The 20,306-nt window shown below is 55.9% G+C and overlaps 3 protein-coding genes and 1 non-coding gene across 4 annotated transcripts in view; 2 read left to right on the plus strand and 2 right to left on the minus strand.

Annotated features, from left to right (window-relative positions):
* Positions 1-1,780: 1,780 nt before the first annotated feature.
* Positions 1,781-2,943, minus strand: DNAJC30 (DnaJ heat shock protein family (Hsp40) member C30). The gene has a single exon (XM_062506918.1). It carries the CDS (start codon positions 2,941-2,943, stop codon positions 2,317-2,319), a length of 627 nt encoding a protein of 208 aa, XP_062362902.1. The 3' UTR covers positions 1,781-2,316.
* Positions 2,944-3,072: 129 nt separating this feature from the next.
* Positions 3,073-8,882, plus strand: BUD23 (BUD23 rRNA methyltransferase and ribosome maturation factor). Its single transcript, XM_062506906.1, has 12 exons — positions 3,073-3,121; positions 3,216-3,253; positions 3,586-3,681; positions 3,880-3,962; positions 4,043-4,139; positions 5,185-5,281; positions 5,671-5,721; positions 6,278-6,363; positions 6,597-6,642; positions 7,189-7,247; positions 8,275-8,364; positions 8,502-8,882. Exons 1-12 carry the CDS (start codon positions 3,074-3,076, stop codon positions 8,554-8,556), a joined length of 846 nt encoding a protein of 281 aa, XP_062362890.1. The 5' UTR covers position 3,073; the 3' UTR covers positions 8,557-8,882.
* LOC134052741 (small Cajal body-specific RNA 20) lies at positions 7,697-7,829 on the plus strand. The gene has a single exon (XR_009933893.1). It is a non-coding gene; the product is annotated as a small Cajal body-specific RNA 20 (non-coding RNA).
* Positions 8,883-12,232: 3,350 nt separating the features above from the next.
* The window catches only part of STX1A (syntaxin 1A), a gene marked incomplete at its 5' end in the record, with an annotated part of 52,702 nt that continues 44,628 nt past the window's right edge, over positions 12,233-20,306 (minus strand). The window contains 4 exons of the mRNA XM_062506888.1: positions 12,233-12,310; positions 12,961-13,071; positions 14,735-14,872; positions 15,183-15,256. Coding sequence (XP_062362872.1) covers positions 12,233-12,310; positions 12,961-13,071; positions 14,735-14,872; positions 15,183-15,256 — 401 coding nt within the window. The remainder of the gene's footprint in view (positions 12,311-12,960; positions 13,072-14,734; positions 14,873-15,182; positions 15,257-20,306) is intronic.

A 20,306-nucleotide genomic window follows, 5' to 3' on the forward strand; every position in this document is an offset into this window, starting at 1 on the left:
ACAAGAATAATAAGACACTGTTGACACAGGGAGAAAAAGGGGCATAACAGCCATATGCTGGGAGCTGGTAGGCATTTGGAGCAGCTCCAGCCACTTTCTGCCCAAGGTCCTGAAATGCTTCCCAGAACAGAGAAGCAGTCAGGCCTGACTAGGGTAAAGGTGATACTGGAGAGTTTTAGGGCACCCTCCTCTGTCCAGGCAGCAGGTGAGTGCACAGCACAGGGGATGTCACTGGTGCACAGCCACCGCTGGGTGTCAGGCAGCACACAACAGGACCTCCAGCAGCAGCAGGGAAGGCCATGGTGGTCCAGAGAGGCCACCCTGCTCTGCTGACTGCAGATTGCATGCCCACCCATCCCAGTAAAGGACACAGAACTCCCCTCCCTGCCCTTTTCTTCACTGGCTGAAGTCAGGATGTGAAACACCTGCCTTGTCCCTCACTCCTTTCCAGTAAGTGCAAGGAATATTTACCACCGAGGCCCACAAAAAGAAAGATTTGTTATTTTGTCACCAATTTATGGCTGGTTGTCCTTAATCTTCAAGACAGATCACAGAGACATGATGAGGAAGAGGAAGAACCAGCAGCAGGAACTGCCCAAACCACGTGTTTGGGTAGGAGCTAGAGAAGTGCTCCCTAGTGCCCACTGCTTCCCATGGACATCACTAGCTTTTCCAGACTGCAAAGCAATGTGTCCTGCCAAAATCTGCCAAAAAAAGAGCTAGCTCTCATCTTCTGAGTGATTTCTTTTACAGAATGAAGATAAGCATGAAAATGCAACAGCAAGTGCCAGAGCCCCAAGTCTCTCCAGAGATTTTCCTTCTGTAGCCAGTGAACGCCAGGCTCCTGCATCTCCCACGATGACATTTCAGCACTGTTATCCCAGGTAAAGGGATAGACTGGCAGCCAGTGAGGATCCTGGAACTCTGCCCCTGGGCTGAGTTTACTCCAAGCATGCAGCAGCCTCTAGAGTGCAGCTGGAAGTGGCACAAGGCTTTTGAGAGCAGGCAGAGAGCAATCCTGCACAACCAGCAGACATGGTGGTCCCTGCTGTGCCACTGCCTCAGGTGCTGAACAGGATCACAGAAATCCATCGTGGAAAAACACAGGGCATTCCTTTTTAACATTCTTGTGCTGGGACAAAACACAAACCAGGGTCTGCATTCTGAGGTAACAAGGGTTGGCTCCTGCTCACCCCACTGACAGCAAACCCAGTGACACACACAGTCTTTGGCATGCTCAGGCCACTGCCATAAAGCTTCTCTCCCTCCCAGGTAGCAGCAGCATAGCACAGCTGAACCTTCACCCAAGGAGAAAAGCTTCTGAGAAACACAATCTTTAGTTCTTAACAACACTTCAGTATTTAAATAGGCAAATACACTTGTGCAAATGATGCTCAGATACAGGTAAAACAGAAAATAGCACTTGGTGCTCACAGGTGCACCACAGCCAAAAGCCTCAGAGGGAAGGGCTTGTGTAAAGTTCCTGGCAGGCCCTAGACAGGACAGAGGCCTTCAGACACCAAAGTGTTTTGCCTGCACCTCCAGGCAATGTCACACACTGACCAGGGCATGGACCACCATGGGCTCGAGATTCATTTTTCAAGTCTGAATCTAACTTCTTTATCTGCCATTCCGAGCCGACTGACGCACTTTGGGTGTCAAAAGCTCCCCAGAGATGTAGTACCAGCAGGTGTGATAGCACAGAGGTGGCAGTCTGGGATCAGCAGAAACCAGAGCCACACCTGAACCTGAGTAAGTGCAGCCCTGAAAACACACAGCACACACCACCTCTGACAGCCTTTAATCTCTGCTGCAGCTCACAACAGGCAGCTGGGGCACACCAAGGTCACAGAGCTGTGCCAAAGGAGGGGACGTCTCCCAGTCCACAGTCCAGGAACTGTGTTTACTTGTCAGGCACTGTGTCTGCAGGTGGTTTTGGCTGCGGGGGCACATCAAGAGCCTGCAGCATTCCTTCACCACGTCTGCAAGGTCATGCTGTGTGGACAGCACAGCCTAGCCCAGTCTGTGGACCAGAGCACACTGAGGGTATCCAGAGGTCACATCCTGTGCCAGCCAGGGGCACTGAAGGTCATGCTGGCAGAGGAGCCAGGTCACAGCTTACGAAGCCTGCTGGTCATACACCATCCCTGAAGGTCACACTGGCAGAGTGAAACGTCATGGCCTGAACAGCAGACACAGGCGGTCGGCCAAGGGCAGGCACAGGGCGCACCCCCAGCCCGCTGCCAAGCCTCCTGGTGACATTTCAGAGCTGAGTGGGCGCTCCAGGGGCTGCCCAGCCCCGCTGCGGCCCCGCTGTCACTTGAGGCTGTAGAGCATGGCAACAGTCAGGAAGAAGAGGAGCCCGATGGAGAAATCGGAGACGACCCTAAGGCGTCCCTGTGCCGCGGACTCCTCCCGCCGTAGGCGCAGCTGGTCCCGGCGCGCCCGCAGCAGCTGCTCCCGCTGTAGCTGCTCCCCGTAGTGCGCGCGGTAGAAGGCATCGAAGTCGAAGGGTGGCGGCACGGGCCCCGTGCGGGCAGCGGGGGCGCGGGGCGGCGGCGGGGCAGCGGCAGCGGGGCGGCCCGAGGGCCGGGGCGTGTCGCGCAGCTCCTCGGCGCTCAGGAGCCCGCGGTCATACTTGCGGCGCAGCGCGGCACTGCCGAGCACCCGGTAAGCTTCGCTGACGGCGGCGAAGCGCGCGGCCGCGGCCGCGCTGCCGGCGTTGCGGTCGGGGTGGTACCGGAACGACTGCTCGTAGTACGCCGTCTTGATCTGCGCCGCCGTCGCCGTGGACGGTACCCCCAGCACCTCGTAGAGGTCGCGGCGCGGCCGCGGGGCTCCAGCCCCGCCCGTCTGCGCGGCCCGGGACGGCGGCGGGGTGCGACCGGACCGCGGGGCCGCGGGGAGGAGCCGCCGCAGCCGCGCGAGCACCGCCGGCGCCATCAGCGCCCGCCCGCCGCCACCATGCTGCAGGGGCCGGACGCGGGTTAGTGGCGTAATGCAGGCGGAGAGGCCGGGCGCGCGGCAGTGACGTCAAAATCAGCGCGAAGCAGTGACGTCACGCGTCCGCGGCATGGCGGGTAGCGGCCGCCGGCCCGAGCACCGCGGGCCGCCCGAGCTGGTGAGCGGGGGATGCGGGAGAACCAGGCTCCTGTGGGGCGGCCCCTCCTGGGGGTGCTGGGCCTCACCGCCGCCCCGCCGCTCTCTCGTTACAGTTCTATGATGAAGCCGAGGCGCGGAAGTACACCCAGAAGTACGGCGGGACCCGGACTGCGGAGCCTGTCGTGGGGCGCGGAGGGGCCTCGTCATGGGGCGGACATCGGGGGCATCCAGCGGGAATGGGTGGCTGGTCCTGGATCCTGCCGGGAGTGGTGGTGGCCCTGCCGTGAGGGCCTGGGGTGCCCGGCCCCGGCATGTGGTAGCGGCCGGGTGGGGCGGGGAGTGCAGGGAGAGGGTCTCGTATCCTGGCGTCAGGCGAAGCGGTGCTCAGGTCATGCCGTGAAGCGGTGCGGGTTCAAAGCTAGCGGTGTGGGGGATATCGCCGTGGGGTTGCCGCCCATCGCCCACACTCTGCCTGTGCCTCAGCTCCCGGGTGGTGGAGATCCAGTCACAGATGTCGGAGCGTGCTGTGGAGCTGCTGGGGCTGCCCGAGGACCGTCCGTGCCTTCTCCTGGACGTGGGGTGAGCGGGACTCTGGCCGGTTCCATGGCACATGGAGCATTTGGGGTTGTGGGGGGCACGCAGGGTGAGGGGGTATTCAGGTCCCACAGCACCAATGTCTTTTGTGGGCTGAAGAAGAAGGACAGGCTGTTGGTTGTGTCCGGCCAGCAGCAGCCTCAGACCAGCCCCATGATCCCAGCACTTTCCCCCTTCCTCTAGCTGTGGCTCTGGGCTGAGTGGGGATTACATTTCTGAGGAGGGTCACTACTGGATTGGCATGGACATCAGCCCTGCCATGCTAGGTGAGCACAACCTCCCCTGAGACCCTCAGAGGCCCCAGAGGTGGGAGCTGATTGCCTGAGCTGTGCTCTGTTCTGTGCAGATGTGGCTGTGGAGAGGGAGGTGGAAGGAGACCTTCTCCTTGCAGATGTGGGTCATGGCATTCCCTTCAGGCCTGGGGTGTTTGATGGCTGTATCAGGTGAGTCTGTGCATGTAGCTGAGCTCTTCTGATGCCCCACAGAACTGCATAGTACACATGGTGCTCATCTGGTAAATCACAGGTGAGAGGAACTGGCCTTGTCAGCCACTCTCTTTGCTCTATGCAACTTGGCTCCATCACTCCAGGACAAACCTCAGAAATTCTGAACGGTAGAAACAGCTTGTGACAGCTGTTTCCCAAGTGATGCTTGGCATTTTGTGCTGGTGAGCTAGGAATTCTGCTGAAGAAAATAAAGTGGGGATATTGTCAGGATGGCTGAGACACGCATCAAGGAGGAGAACAGAATATGTGGCATTGCTTAGAAAAGTCAGTCCCTGGATCAAGGATTTGATGGTTGGTTTTGGGATGAAGGGGACAGAACAACTTAACCTGCTTGAAGCTTAGCTGGGAAGAAGCAGGGACTGTCCATTCCTGAGCTAAAAACTGTGGTTTAGATTGCTCACTGGGAAAACCTGCTTGGCCAGGCAAGGGACATAGCTGACCTCTCAAATGCTTACCAGGAGCTGTGATGATTGGACTGAGATAACGGGTTCAAGCTGGAAGTGGGAAAATTTAGGTGAGATACACAGAAGAAATTCTCCCCTGTGAAGGTGATAAGGCACACTTTGCCCAGAGAAGCTGTGGATGCCCTATCCCTGGAAGTGTCCAAGGGCAGGTTGGACAGGGCTTGGAGACCCGGGACAGTGGGAGATGCTCATGCCCACGGAAGGGGATGGAATGAGCTTTAAGGTCCCTTCCAAGCCAAACCATCCTGTCATTCTATGATTTGAGCACTCGGACTAAAAGGAATGCTTGGTGATGCTTTTGTCCTGTAACTTATGCACCTTGTTAAGTTTTGGCATAGTGAGTCTCCAGAGGGGTTTGTGTGACTGTGAAACAGAAGGCAAAGCAACACAGAGGAAATTAAATAATTTCCCTGAGGCCCAGCACATTCCTAGTGCAGGAATTCAGCTCAAAAGGGGATGGCAAGCTCTGTGAAGGAACCAATGACTCAGTGTCCTGGGGGTCTTATTTTCCTTCTCAGTATTTCTGCAGTGCAGTGGCTCTGTAATGCTGACAAGAAATCACACAGCCCCCCAAAACGCCTCTACAGATTCTTCTCTACTCTTTACACTGCCCTGGTAAGTTCCACCCTCTACCAGCCAGGTCTCTGCTGCTCTTGTGTCTTGCTGGTGCTTTTCAGCAAGATACTTCAAGGTTGTTTTAAGTAAATGCTGCTCTGAAGCAGGACTGGTAGGAGCACCCACTGCCTACCTTCTTGCCTTGTGCTGCTTCGCATCAAGGTTGGACTTGATGGTCTTGGTGGTCTTTTCCAAATTTAACAGTTCCATGATTCTGTGATGTCTGGTGTTCCCCCTGTGCCTCACTGCTCTGTGGGCTGAGCAGCTGTCCTGGGAGCCTTGTCCCAGAGGTTTTGGGGAGGAAGGAGCTCGTGTCTGGGGCTGGGATAGGGTGACCCAGAGAGTCACCTGCACTGAGACAAGTGTGTGATCAGCTTTATTTCCTGCAGGCCCGAGGAGCCCGAGCTGTGCTGCAGTTGTACCCTGAGAACTCGGAGCAGGTACAGCCCATCAGTCAGTCAGGAAGGGGTACAGGCAGAGAAATCATATACTGTTTGGGGCTCTGAATACACTGTGTTCTTCCACATCAAATCTGTGTCTCTGTCCTGCCTGCCACTTCTAAAGCTCTTCAAGAGCCCAAAAAAAAAATCTGTAAGGAGGAGCTACCTTGTGCAATTTTTGTTGTTTCATAGATTGTCTTGGGCTGAGCCTTAAAATTGAAGTGGTGGGATACAATGTGAATGTGGGTTTAAAGACTGGCTGTAGTCATCAGCACTGCTCTCTAACTCACATCTGGAAAATCCAGCCCAGTATCTCTCTCCTAGAGAATCTGCTGTGCCAGCTAACCCAGGCTAGATTGAGGAGCAGGGAGAACCAACAAAGGCAGGGAATTGGTGTCTGGATGGTACTTCAGAGCCAGGAGATAGGTGCAGAGCTTAGCAGGAGGAGAACCAATGTGTCTTGTGAATGCCCAGTCAGGTGTGGTCCTCCCTGAGGTTTCCTGGGTTTTCCTGGGGGATGACTGCTAATTAACTTTGCACTTGCTGCTTTTCCCAGCTGGAGCTCATCACAGCCCAAGCCATGAGAGCTGGATTTACAGGGGGAATGGTGGTGGATTACCCCAACAGCACCAAAGCCAAGAAGTGAGTCCTGGATCTCTTGTGTGTTTGGGGTGAGGCCTGGGTTTAGCAGTGATTTTTTTTTCATATCCCCCCCCCCCCCCCCCCCCCCCCGAGCTGTTCTCTCTCGCATTATATAGTCATAGACAGAGGTTAAAGCTTAGATCTGACTCTCTTATAAACTATCTCAGTCTTGCCTGGAGACTGAGACTCACATGCTGATACAACTTTCATGATCCTTACTCTTGTTCTTTCAGGTTCTTCCTTTGTCTCTTTGTTGGGACATCTGGCACATTACCAAAGGTGAGGGCCTCCATGAGGCAGTAGAGCTGCTGTCTTGGCTACTGGATGATGTGGAAAAGCTGTGGGCAGTGTGGGAGCCAAACAGCTCTGTGAGCACAGAAGTGAATTCATTCCTACATTTTCTGCCAGTCACCAAGCCCTGCTCTTGTATAATCACAGACTGGTTTGGGTTGGAAGAGACCTTAAAGCTGATTTTGTTCCAACCCCGTGCCATGGGCAGGGACACCTTCTGCTACCCCAGATTGCTCCAAGCCCCGTCCAGCCTGGCCTTTAAAATTTCAAGGATGTCCAGCTTCTCTGGGCAGCCTGTGCCAGGGCCTCCCCACCCTCAAAGGGAGAATTTCTTCCAATATCCAGTCTGACCCTTCCCTCTTTAAAGCTGTTTTCTGATATCTGCTTCTTTTTGCCGTGGTTTCTGGAAGAGTGGTTTGTTCCTGCTCTGGTCCTTCCCCTTGCAGATCCCTGCATTCCCCTTAGTTTTGATGAGCTGATGAATAGCTGTGTCTGTTCCAGAGGAGAACACAACTTCCCAATTTTGCTTTCCAGGGCCTTGGTACAGAGTGTGCCAATGAAGAGCCACACCAGGCAAAGTTCACCAATGAGAGGTATGGTGTGGGGGTGAGGCTGCAGGTTCTCCCCAACAAGGAGTAGGGGGCTTTGAGGGCTGAATTTTACTGGGGACCACACTGCTGCTGTGTGAGAAGCAGTGAGAGGGGAAGGACAGGGAGAACTCAGAGCAGCTGAGAGAACTGCTTGATCTTACCGAGGGCCTGGACACAGGGAACAAAACTAGTTAGTTCCCAGAGCTCTTCCATGTGGCTGTAGGTGCTTACCCTAGAGCTGTAGCTCAGCAGTCAGTCAGGTGTGCTTTCTGTCCAGCACTGGGTTCTCCAGCTGATGCCAGTGGTGTGGGAGAGGGAATGCTTACAGGGCTCATGATGGAGCCACAGAGGCAAGCTGCCGTGTTTGAGTCCTGGCATTCCCTTTTGCCTTCTCTCCAGGTCTTTGCTCAGCTCTACTTAGCTGTGGCCTGGGAGTTTCTGATGCTGGCCAGGTCTCTTTCCACAGCAGTGGTGCAGGGAGGAGCCCCTCTTGCAGCCAGTGGGAGAGACAAAACAAAAACCAGAGGAAAGTTGTCGTGACTGCCAGGAGCTTGTGGCTGCCACGTTTTCCTGCCTCTTACATTGCTGTTCTCTGCTCATGTAGTCTAAGGGGTATCTGGTCTTGGAGGGCAGTGGCAGAGCTGGGAACTTTGTAGGAAGCCTGACTTTGTCTGCCTTGTTTGGAGTAGAGCAGACAAGGGGAAAGTGGTTATGCATCAGCCTGTAATCCCCTGAGATCCCAGAGTGCAGCATGCTGCTGGTGTGACTTGGGGTATGGCATGGGGGTGTCCTGGGCTGCTGGAGTTCACAGGTCAGGGTCCTTCAGGTCTGAGTCAGGGCTGGAATCAGTCTCTTTCTCCAGTGTGTCTGGAGTTTGGCCACCCACCCCAGTGCTGGCTGAGCCTCTTGCCCAGGGGTGATGGGAGAGAAACTACTTTTGTGGCCCAGTTCTGGGTAACAATCCTCAGAGGCAGAGAAATGTGCCCCCACACTTCAGTTTCTCTCCAGCTGCTGTCCACTTTCCCCATAGGACACGGTTCAGAAATGTTAAGGGCAAGTCTGTGAAGAAAAGTCGGGACTGGATCCTGGAGAAGAAGGAGCGTAGACGACGCCAGGGCAAGTGAGTTCAGCTGACTCCTGCCTCAGAGGCTGGACTGGCCTGCTATCACCTCTCCAAACTCCTGTCACAAACCTGTTCCCTTCCCCTCCCGAAGTGACCTGCAGGTGGAGCTAAGCTGTTCCCTACTCTTCCCACAGGGAGGTGCGAGCAGACACAAAATACACAGGTCGGAAGCGCCGTCCTCACTTCTGAATTGCTCTGGACACTGCTGGCATGGAAGGTGGCATGTGGGTGCCTCCAGTGAGCCTCCTATGGATGGCACAGATGGCACCCCACACCTGAGGACTTGCTGGGACTTCTCATTGTGGCTCTTAAAGCTACAGACTGGCTCCAGTACTGCCAAACAGCAAAGCTTCCAGCCCTGTTTCCTTGGTGAAGGTGCAGACAGTGCTCTGGCCACTTGGGTGTCTGCAGTGCCATCACTTACCTTCCTGAGTGCAGTGAGCCAGCTGAACTCCAGGTAAGCCAGGATGTGCAACCCAGTTCCTCACTAAAGAATCAAAGAGTTGGAAGTGTTATCTGGTCTCCTGTGTCCTGCCCTTGGTGCTGGGAGTACTGAGGTGGGAATATGGTACCTCATTCCCTTCCAGCTGCCCCTCTGCCTGCAGAGGATCCAAACTGTCAAGGTGTAGATACATGAGGACAAAATTGCTCCTGGCACAAGTTGGCTTTAGTGCTTCCACGGTGCTGGGGCTGACTGGAACCCCCCCATCGCCTCTTCCCTTCCCTCGAAACAAGGAGAGGTGCCACCCAGAGCTTTACAGTTACAAATGTTTATTCTACATAAAAATTCCACAAAATGGGAAGCTGTTTTGCACCCAAAGCCTTGGGAGAAGAAAGGAATGCTAGCAGGGAGGGAAAGAGGGAAGGAGAAGAGAGGCAACATACAGTGTCATCCAGCCCAGTGAGACAGAGCAAGCCAGGGTCAAGATCCACATAGAAAACAAGGACACTTAGCTCACAGTACAGCAACAGTAGAACTCCACAAGGGGCTCGGAAAGCCTTCAAGTACATTAATTTAAAAAAAAAAAAAAAAAAAACAAAAAAAAAACCAAACCCAATCCCCAGTTCGAGTGCAAGCTGTGCGTGCCCCACACTGCTCATGGAATACTGCATCAACACGCTCCCGGCATGGGGAGGGCGGGTGGCACTTGGAACAGAGGTGGTGGAACCCAAAGGACAAGCGGGTGCAGGTTGGGGACTGGAAAGAAAAGGTGAAACATCTTCCCAAAGCACAACCACACTTGGTGATTTGGTCTGTACATGCAACAACAGGTAGGTAAAAAGGAACTCGGTGGGGCTTCCCGTAGTGCAGGGGTAATTATTGCACCAAAACACCCTCCCCTCACAGCGAGGACAGTGTGAGCCTGCCTGTGGGGCAGCAGTGGCAGCCTGCTCCACATCTCCCTTGCTTTGGAGCCCAGCACTGCTGCTGCCCACGGGATCCCAGCAGAGTGCCAGCAGCCCTGACTGGCCCCATCCAACTCCTGCTGCTGTGGGGGCTGCTGGCAGTGGTGGTGCCAACAAGGAGCAAGGGCCAAGAATCCCCCCCCCCCCCCCCCCCCCCCGGTGCAGTTCTTGGCCTTGTCCCTTGACAGGGGTGCCACAGCCCTGATGTCAGGTGAGCTTGTGCCACTAAAGCTGCTGCCTGGAAGAAAAAGTAGTCACCTTGTGCTAGCAGTGGGGATGGCTGCAGGGTAGGAACATGGCTGAAGGGCAGGAGCCTGGGAGGAGGGTTTCCCTGCCTGCCCAGTGTTATTGCTTCCTGGAGGGGCCCTGGGGCTCTTGGTGGCCTGGCAGAGTAAGTATGGACAGCAGTGGCAGGGAGCTGCTGACAGACAGGAACACAGTCACTCCCTTTTCCTGCAGCCAGACACATCCCCCTGGAGCAGAGACCCTGCCCTTGCCTGCCTCCTACCCCTGCCTGCATGGTCCTGGTGCCCCAAGCCCTTCAGTGCATGCAGGCTGCAGTGCTGGAGCTCACATCGGTTGGTGTGGGACTGTGAAAGAAGAGAGCTGTTGTCTGGGATGTTCCCATGGCTGCACCCTGAGGGGCTTGGACTGGGCAGTGTGGGGAACCAGGCTGGACTCACTTCCCAAGGGCAGCTGCATGCAACAAGGGGCTGCAGGGGGGACCTCGGGTAACAGTGGCAGAGAAGAGGCCGTGTCAGGGCTGCAGCTGGGCAGGGCTGGCCCTAGGGGAGGCAGCACTCTGGCTGCAGCCACTGCCTTTCTCCTGCACCCCGAGGTGCCACACACAGCCACTGCCTGAGCCACAGCACCCTGCCAGCTTGTAGAGCAGCCCTGCCCTGGAACTGGTGGGAGCTGGGAGGTGATGCTGCCCAAGGTGGAATACTGGCTGCCCTCCAGTGTCCCCTTTCTGCTACCAGCACCAGACAGCCAGTCCCTATCCCAGTGTGGCAGTGAGCCTAGCCTACCTTGGGACTCCTCTGTGGTACTATGGCATGTACGCAGGTCAGCCAGAGCCCTAGGGTCTCCAGAGGAAGGTGAAGGCAGAGCCCTGTCCCTAGCCTGAGGGTAATGGCAGTACTGGACCCCCCTGAGCTGCCAGTGGGTTTGAACCCCACAGCAGCTGCATCTGTGTCATGGGCATGGCAGAGGGCACAGGGCACCTAGCTTGTCCCACAGCACCCACTGAGAGCAGGTGCCTCATTGTATGGCTGGGCAGAAGGGCAGGGTGCCAGGAGGTGGCAAACAGGCAGCCAGGCACTGGCCTGTTCAGAACCTGACTGGATACAGGAGGAGGAAGGCTGCTACTCCTTGCTTGCAGGGGGCTGGATGCATCAAGGGCTGCTCCTGGGACCACAACAGGAGAAAGCCCAACTGCTTCTAACCCCCAGCCTTGGGTATGAAAAAGCAAGGCTGGAGCAGCCCTGCTTGCAGGTGAGTGCTGCCAGGGGCTGTGGACATCAGCAACAGTCCCAAACCCCAGCAGGCAGAGTCCAGGCCTGTGGGCAAGAGGAGCCAGGACCACCATGTGCCAGGGCTGAGAGCACTGCAATGAGGCTGTGGGCAGGACGAGCAGCCAGTGAAATTCACTGGCCTTAGACTATCCGTGTCTTCCTGCCCTGTCAGGCCAGCATCCAGGAGCAGCACTGGCCCTGATGTGCCCTATTCCTGTCCCCAGACAACTGTGATGGCCTCAAGCAGCAACTCCTTATTCCACACTGCTCCATCAGGCACCCAGCACCTGCAGTGGCACCTCCAGCCTTTGGCACCCTACTGGGGTGAGGGCTCATGTAGGGAGGGGACAGCCCCGCCACTGGAGGAGCGGCAGGGATGGAGCCCCAGAGCCAGACACAGTCACTGGCCAGGCAGGGCTGGGTAGAGAGCACCCCTGGGGAAGGGTCCCGAAGAGAAGCAGCCCAAGGGAAGGTGTTTGCAAGCACAGATGCGGCTGACAGACATGAGAGTTTGAGGTGATGGGCAAGCTGGAGAGGCTGACTGGGCACCCAAGGACCCGTAACAGCCATCATCAGTCCCTCCTCAGCTGTCACTAACACAGACTGTCCATCCCAGGATGAGCAGCAGTGCCCAAGGGCACTTCTGTTCCCCACCTGGTCCTAGCCAGCCACCCAGCCTGGAGCAGTGATGAGAGCTTGGGTTCCCCCCCCGGGGTCCCCCTTGCGCCCATCACCATCGCTTGCCCCCCGCCCTGTGCCCCGGGGCTGGAGCTCCCTCCACACAGACGCACCGCACCGCACACACAGCGTCACAAACAACCATGCATTAGAAACTGAAATGCTGCTGGGAGGCTCCGGGGCTGCGTGGGTTGCTCCGGTGTGGCTGCAGCCCCATGGCACGCGCGGCTCCGTCCATCGCACACAAACAGTCCTGTGGGGTGAGTCTAGCCGAAAATGCCACCGAAGGTGGAGGCGATGACAATGCCCAGGATCACACAGCAGATTATGATCATGATCTTCTTCTGCTCAGGTGTCCCAGCAGCAGTAGGGAGAGAGGGGAGAGGGGATGGTGAGTGCTGGGGCAGGATGAACCCAAGAGTTGGGAATGGCAGTCTGTCCTTTCCCCTTTGCCCGTGGTGGGCTCTGAGCAGCACCCTGGCAGCCAGAAGGCCTCTGGCAGTCCTGGGCAGGGAGGGACACTCCTGCTTCTGCTTCTGCCCTGGGTTGGCAGAGCTGAGCTGGTGGCCTTCAGATCTCCAAGCTGACAAAGGACCAGGTGTTGGGAGCAGGACAGACAGCTGGCACTGTGCTCAGGGTCCGAGCTGAACCATGATCTTTCCCCATTTTTTTTTTTTTTTTTTTTGCATGGGATGTGGCTCTCACAGCATGCCTGGTGCAGAGGTCCACCTTGTCCCTTCTCCTCCCTGCAGGCAGCACCCCTGCCCTATGGCTCATTGTCAGCTTTCTCTGTGGTGGGAGCTCTGCCTCAGCTGTGCCACCCTCAGGACCTGGGCTGCTCCCAGTGGTGTGGGGTAATGTGGTCCCCAGGCACCTGCAAGGCTGTGCCAGGTTGCCTGGGGCAGGCAAGGTGCCAGCTGGGCCCTGTGCCTGGGATGGAGGGGTCAGCACTGCAGGCAGGGGCAGACGGGCCCCAGCCAGAGCCATGACTCACCCGTCTGGCTTTGCTCTGGTACTTCACCGCTTTTTTGGTGTCGGACACGGCCCGCTCCACGTAGTCCACCGAGTGCTCCACGTTGTACTCGATGCGGTCAATCATTTCTCCCTGCAGAAGGAGGACACAGCCCACGCGCCCACGGGCATGCAGACCTGAGCTCCTTCCTGCTCTGCTGCTCCCTGGCTCCGGGTGGATGCTGCCCTGCCCAGCAGCCCTGCATAGAGAGAGGCACTATCAGTACCTGTGGGCACTGGGTGTTTCCTGGGGTGCCCTGGGGTACGAGCTCTGGACTGCATGCCTCATCGCAGAGGATTTCTGTGGACATCCCAACAGGGAGACAAGCAAGGGTGAGGGCCAAGGGAGCGCCCAGCCTGGTCCTGGCACTGACCTGTCCAGTATCTCAGGCGACATCAAAGCCATAACAGGATCTACACCAGCACCACACCACATGCTGCTGGAACAGGCGGCAGGGCAGGGAGCAAGGCCAGCACCAGCAGCACCATGAGGGATGCTCTCGAAACCATGCACGTGCAGGGACCAGGGACCACTGCTCTGCTCCACGCAAGTGCTGCACTGAAGGCAGGAGGGTCTGGAGCAAGGCCAGCCAGGACTGCAGAGCCCTGCAGGGACCCTGCCCTGCTCTGCCCCTGCTGCAGGGGTAGGCTGGGAGTGGAGGCTCCTGTGGGTGTGGGGACATAGGTTGGGGTGAACTACTCCAGCCTTGTTCATCTCCTTTGGGCCAATCCTCACCAGGTAGGGAAACAGCCAAGTCCTGCAGGGCTGGCATGAATGGGAAGTTTGAAGTCCTGTGTCCTCCTACATGGCATGGAGGGAATTGAGGCTACAGAGTCATGGGCTCATAGCCAACAACTCTGCAATGCCCATTTCTTAACCTAACGCTGGACAGCACAGGGAGGACAAACCCTGGGGCCCGTGGGTGCTGAGCACTGAGCCCACAAACTGGTCCCTGTCTGTCTGGTGTAAAACTGCTGCTTCTTCCTCCTTACCTGTGCCATATTTGGGGCAGAGCAGAGCTGCCAGCCCTCTATTCCCAGTGCCAGCAGTTTTGAGCTTCTCACTCACAAGACAAGGGTGCTGGCACCATCCAGCCCTTAGAGCAGGGCATGGAATCATGAATTTCCCACATACCTCCCCCACTGCAGACAGGACAGGCCACCAACACCACTGTGCCCTGGTGACCCTTGCCATCCTGCCACTGGCCATCCCAGCACCATGCAAACAGTGGCCATGCAGGAGCAGCCATGCAGAGCAGAGCATGCAGCACCACGGGGCTCAGCCAGTGGGCCTTTACCTGCCACCGACGTCTCCTCGGGCCATGGCAGCATGGCGGGCAAGAAGGGGGGTGAGCAAAGACACAGGAGCACGTGCCTGGCTGAAGGGACTGGTGCCATGGCTGGCAGCACAGCCAAGGGGGCACCCCGAGCTCACCCACCTGAGCCTGGTGCTCCAGGGAAGATTATGAAATCATTCCCTGCATGGCAGCCACCCACTGCCCTCCTTCTGAGCCCCTCAATGAACCTCCCACCCCACACACACAGCACCCCAGCTCTGGGGTGCCAGGCGGGTGGCTTCAGCCCTAGGGAGCCCAGCTTAGCCCCAGTGTGAGCCATGCTGGTCCTAAATGTGGTTTTTCCTCTCAGCACCCACCCAGGCAGGGGAGCAGTGCTGCCCAGCCTCCCACCCACCACAGGGGAGCCCCATCGCCCTCCAACCCCTTCAGGTGAGCCCCTGGGCTGCACCTTTTCCCCACCTGGCTCTCCACCAGCATGGCCATGTCCATGAACATGTCGTGCAGCTCTCGGATGCTGTTCTCCAGTTTGATGATCTCACTGTGCCGTGTCTCTATCTCGTTCAGCGCCTGCTTGGTGATGTTTGAATCCATGATGATCTGCAGAGAAAATAAGGCCACTGAGCACCATGCTCAGACTCAGCTCTGATGCTGGAACTGGGGGCACCAAGAGAGGAATGAGCAGGAGCTACAGAGCCCCTCGAACCACCCCAAGCCAGGTAGTTTGCAGCAGGATGCTGGGATTCAGACTCTGCTCCAACAGCATCCTCAGGCCAGTCCTGAGCCCCTAGGCACCCCCCTACATGGGCTGTGGTCATTACTCCCATACTGAGGCCACTGTGGCAGCACACCCACCAGCCCACCCCTGGCTGAGGGGGCTGGCTCAGCTGCAGCTTGTATCAGTGCTTACCCCAGAGGAGAAGATGGCTGGGTTACCACTCTCCAGCATGTCCTCCAGCTCCTCACTGGTGGTGGTCCTGCCAGCTGCAACCACACAACAGAGGTCAGCCAAGAGCCCCCTGTCCCCACCAGAGGTCCCACAGCCCCACCACAGGGCTCTGCTGACTCCATGGAATTTTTCCCAGGAGTGGAACAGAGCAAAGCTTTCAGCCCCAAGAGCACAGGGGCAGCTTGAAGGGCTGCCCTCTCACAGCCTGGCTCTGACACTCCTCATTTGAAGGGCATCACGCTGCCAGCTTGGCTCAGCTCACACAGGAACACCCACTTGTCCCTCCTGGACACACTGATCATTCCTGCAGGGCAGGGAGCAGTGCTAAGGGACCAGCAGCCACCAGCATCCATGCTGTCTGTGAAGGAGGAGGGATGGGAAAGAAGCCACAAGCAGGTTCTTGACAAACCCTGTCCCAGCCAGTTCAATGCCATGAGGATGCTGGGCTCAGCTGGACTGCAAAAGTTTTGGCCCTGCTGCTGTGTGACAGAAGCCAGGCTCTGTCTTCCCCCTCTGGCAAAACCCTCCATGTCTCTGGGGACCTCCAGCCCCATGGCTCCTCTAAAAATAATTCACCCACTCCATGTGTGTCCTTTCCTTCCTTTTCCCACCCCATACAGTGGAGACAAATGCTGATCACTCCATGGATGACACTGATCCCTGCATGAACTGCAGTGTATTTCTTGGGCTAGCAGCCATGTGGGATACGTGGAATTACAGCCAAACAGATAGAGATGCTGGGCAGGGGCTGCCCAGTGGGATGGGGAGGGTGAGCAGGTCACCTGAGACAGGGCAAGTGACACCCCACCAGTGCCAACAGGGCTGTCAGGCAGGAATAGCTAATCAAGTGACTCCACCAAGCTTGATGAAACCAAAACCTGCAGAGCAAGGCTGGGATCTGTAGGTGCTCCCTTGTGACAAGCTGCCTTGCAGCCAGTGGTACTGAAAAGGACAACAGCATCCTCCAAGATGAGTCCAGGGCACCTCAAAGTGGGGGAACATGGGGCAGAGCAGAGCACAGCTCTCAGATGAGTGGGCAGAGGTTGGAGTTCTGTGTGAGGCTGGTCTAGGCAACTACGACCTGGTAGTGACCCCAAAGCCCTGAGAAGCTGCTGTTTTGAGTCACAAAAACAACCTGAGGGGGGGTGACACATGCATGTAAGGCCTGAGCATTGCCACTTATGTACTCATAGATCTCAGCATCAATCAAGCTCCCCACTTTCCCCAGCTCTGATAAGGGGTCCACAGCCTGTTTCCAGACACCATTACATGTTTTAGAGTGACAGACCATCACTCCCACCCAGGATCACTCACGACACCCCTTGCCAGCTTTTCTTGCCTGTTGGCTCCTTGTGCTGGGCTGACACTGCCCTGCTCCCAGAGAGGGAGAACAAGGGAGAAAGCAGCACAAATTTACAAACCCTCCTGTTGATGTGCCCAGCTCTGAGCAGTCACTGGCCCAAAGAAAAGGAGCATGCCAGGTGCTGTGCATGGAGAGCTACTTGCTCTGCCAAATCCCTCAAAGCAGCCCTGAAGGGCAAGCAGTGGGATCAGCTCCAGGAGATGCCACATCTCTCATGGGCAGAGGTGGGATGGGATGTGGGATACATGTTCTCATCCTGTCCTTCTTGCTGCCTCATTCCCCTAATGCAGAGCACAAAGCTGATAAAAGCTGTGTCAAAGTGAAGGATGAGAGGAAAGGCATTAACACCAGTGCTGGCCTGGCCAAGGTCCACAGCTGCTCAGGAAGAACATACTTTAATGCTGAGCCAAAGCTTGGGGCATGGAGGCTGCATCTCACCCACACCACCCAGTGCAGCACGTGCCAAACAATATAACCAACCTGCAGGACCTCAGAGGACTTCCCAGGAAGGCCACTGCCTCCTAACTGGACTTCATGGTTTGGCTTCCTGGTCTGTCATTAGCTCTTCTACAGCAGTAAAATCAGCTCGAAGTGCCCTGGCTACCTGCCTGATCTGCAGCTGACATTTCCACAGGGCTACAGCACAGTCATAAATGGGACTGAAAGGATGGAGCCACTGCAAGGTAGCACCAAGGGAGAAGGGCCTGGGGAAACACTCCTGCCCTGAAATTTGGTGAAACACTGGAAAATCCTGAAAATTGAACCTGTGCCTCCCCAGAGAGCTCCACAGTACATATGCCTCATACTTGACATCTCTAGCAATTAAAGTTTTTTGGGAAGAAGCAGTTCTGCCAGTAAGAAGCCCAGAGCATGGAGGAAGCTGGAGAAGCAACCTCAGCCCTCAGCTGGCAGGAAGAAAATGGTGAGAGACAGTGCCCAGGTCACACTGCTGCAGAGCCACTGAAAACTCTGGGACAGGAGAACATGAAGCCACTGAGGAGACTTCCCACCTCAAGGCACAGTCCTTGGCCCTGTAATGCCCAGCTGGACAGTGACCATCCTCACAGACCAGCTCCCAGGGATGGAGCAGGAGCAGCCCTGTTAGGGTGTGGGGAAAGCTCCCAGGGAAGCCTCTGGTGCCACAGCTCAGTCCCACAGCCCAGCTGACACTGGATGCCAGTTTGTCCAATTTTGCATGCAGATGGTCTATAAATAGGGAAGGTAGCTCAGGGCTGAAGGAGTCCAACACGCCATGGCCAAATAAGGGCTCAGCTGGGCTCTTAAGGCTGGCAGCATCCCCTGGTCTGGCAGCATCCCTCCTCCCAGCAGCAGGGCTGCACGAGCACCTGCAGAGCCACAGCTGGGGCTCATGCCAGACATGCTGACAACAAGGCACCTTTCCAAGGCTGGAATCCTCTGCCTGGAGCTGGATTTTATGCTCTTATTAAACACAAATCCATACAATTCATGGGAGAGATGAATAATGCTGTCCTGTCCACCTGTGTGTGAGGTAACACGTATGAGTGACTGGCCCACTTGGCTGTCACCCAGCTCAGACAGGTCTGGCACTGCCCATGCTGGTATCAGGATGAGAAAGATTCAGCTACAAAACCCTGCCCAGCATATCATGAAGTGCCACCCACCACCTTGTCCCTCAGCACCTGCACTCAAGATAAATCCCATGGTCATTCCTGAGATGAGAAGTGCCACAGGAATCCTAAATAAGCTCTGGGGTGGCCCAGATGAACTGCCAGGGCCAGATCAGTCCCCAGACTCTCTTGCCTCAGGGTGGGATGCACCCACAGCTCATTGTTCTGCACACCAGTTCACCTGGTCTGGCACAACAGGGCCTGATGAAATCTCTAGTGCCCTCAGATACAGAATATACTTTATTTTTGTCTCCTTGGTTTTGCACATAACAAAACTGTCCCCAAAAACAAGCAGCATCTGTGCAGCCCCTCCTGTGCAGGAGAGGAGATCTCCTCAGAGATGCCCCTGGGTGGGCAGGGTGATGCTGATGGTTACCCAGGCACAACCTCTGGCACACACAGACACAGCAGTGCTTACACAAGGAGAAGGGAACACATCCTGAGAGGGCTGTGGGGAGCCCCAGGGGGTGGCTACAGCCCCTCTACATCACCAACTCTGCCACTGTCCTACTCACAGAGACAGATGTGGTGAGGATGGAGAAACTTGCTGGGTGCTGGGGAGCCTGTCCAGAGCAGCTGAGAAGTTCCTGCTTTCATACTCTGAAAACCCGAGCGATTTACTGGCTTTGCTGTCAGAGCTCCCAGCACTTTCTATCTTTGGACAAACGAGAGCTGAGGGTTTTGTTGAGATGTGTGCAGTCACCACATCCCAGCTGAGCTCTGCTCCAAAGAGCCTGTGCAGGAGCCCCTGGAGCAGCTGGGCCTGAAGGTGTTGGTTGGGACACCCCAGGCCAAGCAGAGCCCCTGTCCAGGCAGCACTCCTGGTAAAACAACCCTAAACTGTTCCTTTTGATTAGTCTTTTTGCCAGGAAATATTTTCCACTGTCCTGATGGGGGAATCCAGCTTTGGCAAAGGGCTGTGCAAAGGACCATGTCCCTCCCCAGCACAACCCCATCCCACCTCTGCACCTCTTCTGTAGCACTGAGAAATGCACTTATCTCCAATGCTCCTCCACACCTCCATCCTGAAGAGAACAAGAGTCTCTTGCTGTTAGGAACTGGGACATCTCCCCTACACCACACATTGCTCCATGGGGACTCCTGAGCAGCCCTTTCCCTGCACCCATCAGGTTCTGTCAGGCACTGACAACCTGGCAGGATGGACAGAGCAGACACAATAACAATGTATCTTCAGAATTTAAGTAGAGAAGCAGAGCAGCAGAGCCCTCCCAAAATCCAGTAGGAAAACAAGAGGAATGGTCTGCATCAATCAAGGACATGGCTGAGTCCTTCCAAATCTCCTCTCTCGGAGGCACAGGGATACCTTAAATTCCTGCTCACATAACAAGCCACTCCTCAGCTGTCATCTGCAGGGTGATGCTGGATGAGGGATGAGTAAAGCAGCTGGAGCAGTGACACATCCTGCTTTACAGCAAACTGGCAAGCTCTTGTCGAGCCTCGTGTCAGTCAGCCTTCCCATCCAGCCCTGTTAGTATTAGACACCAGAAAGACTAATCTGAACAAAGATTAAGGCTTGCACAGCCACGTCTCCTTCTAGCCCTCCACAGTAATTCCCACACCACACAGCACCCACATTCCCAGACCAATGAAGCACATTCCCGGAGGTGACCACCAAGGACACCAGACTGACTCACAGATCTCCTGTTATTCACAGTGAGTTATTGGAGGAAAGAAAAACATCCAATTGGTTGTCAGGAAAAAAAAATACTAAATTCAAGCCTTCCATTCTCAGCACAAACCCCACAACATGTCTGAGAGTGAGATTATTTGCAAAAATCTCCTTTAATCTCTGCATGCCCTGACTTCCCTCTTGATTATTCTCCTAATTACATAGTTCTTTGCTGGGAGATTATCCCATTGCTCTAAACTATCCAGGTATCACTGAATGCCCAGAACCATAAGGAGAGTGTTTTTATAAACAGGCAGGACTGGACTTCTCCTAAGTGATGGGCTCTGGATGACTCAGATCTAGTGCCACAGCAGCATCACCTGGGTGAGGTGTCACCAGCCTCACAGGTGTCACCTGAGGTCCACCCTTGGCCACAATGTAAT

This window comes from Cinclus cinclus, chromosome 22 (genome assembly GCF_963662255.1).
Source record: "Cinclus cinclus chromosome 22, bCinCin1.1, whole genome shotgun sequence".
Classification (NCBI taxonomy): domain Eukaryota; kingdom Metazoa; phylum Chordata; class Aves; order Passeriformes; family Cinclidae; genus Cinclus; species Cinclus cinclus.

Excerpts from the sequence above, each read along its gene's own strand:
- DNAJC30 (XM_062506918.1), bottom strand. The coding sequence starts at position 2,943 with ATGGCGCCGGCGGTGCTCGCGCGGCTGCGGCGGCTCCTCCCCGCGGCC.
- BUD23 (XM_062506906.1), top strand. The coding sequence starts at position 3,074 with ATGGCGGGTAGCGGCCGCCGGCCCGAGCACCGCGGGCCGCCCGAGCTG. Across the intron at positions 3,682-3,879 it reads TGCCTTCTCCTGGACGTGGG|CTGTGGCTCTGGGCTGAGTG; the intron begins GTGAGCGGGACT and ends CCCTTCCTCTAG. Across the intron at positions 7,248-8,274 it reads GCAAAGTTCACCAATGAGAG|GACACGGTTCAGAAATGTTA; the intron begins GTATGGTGTGGG and ends CTTTCCCCATAG.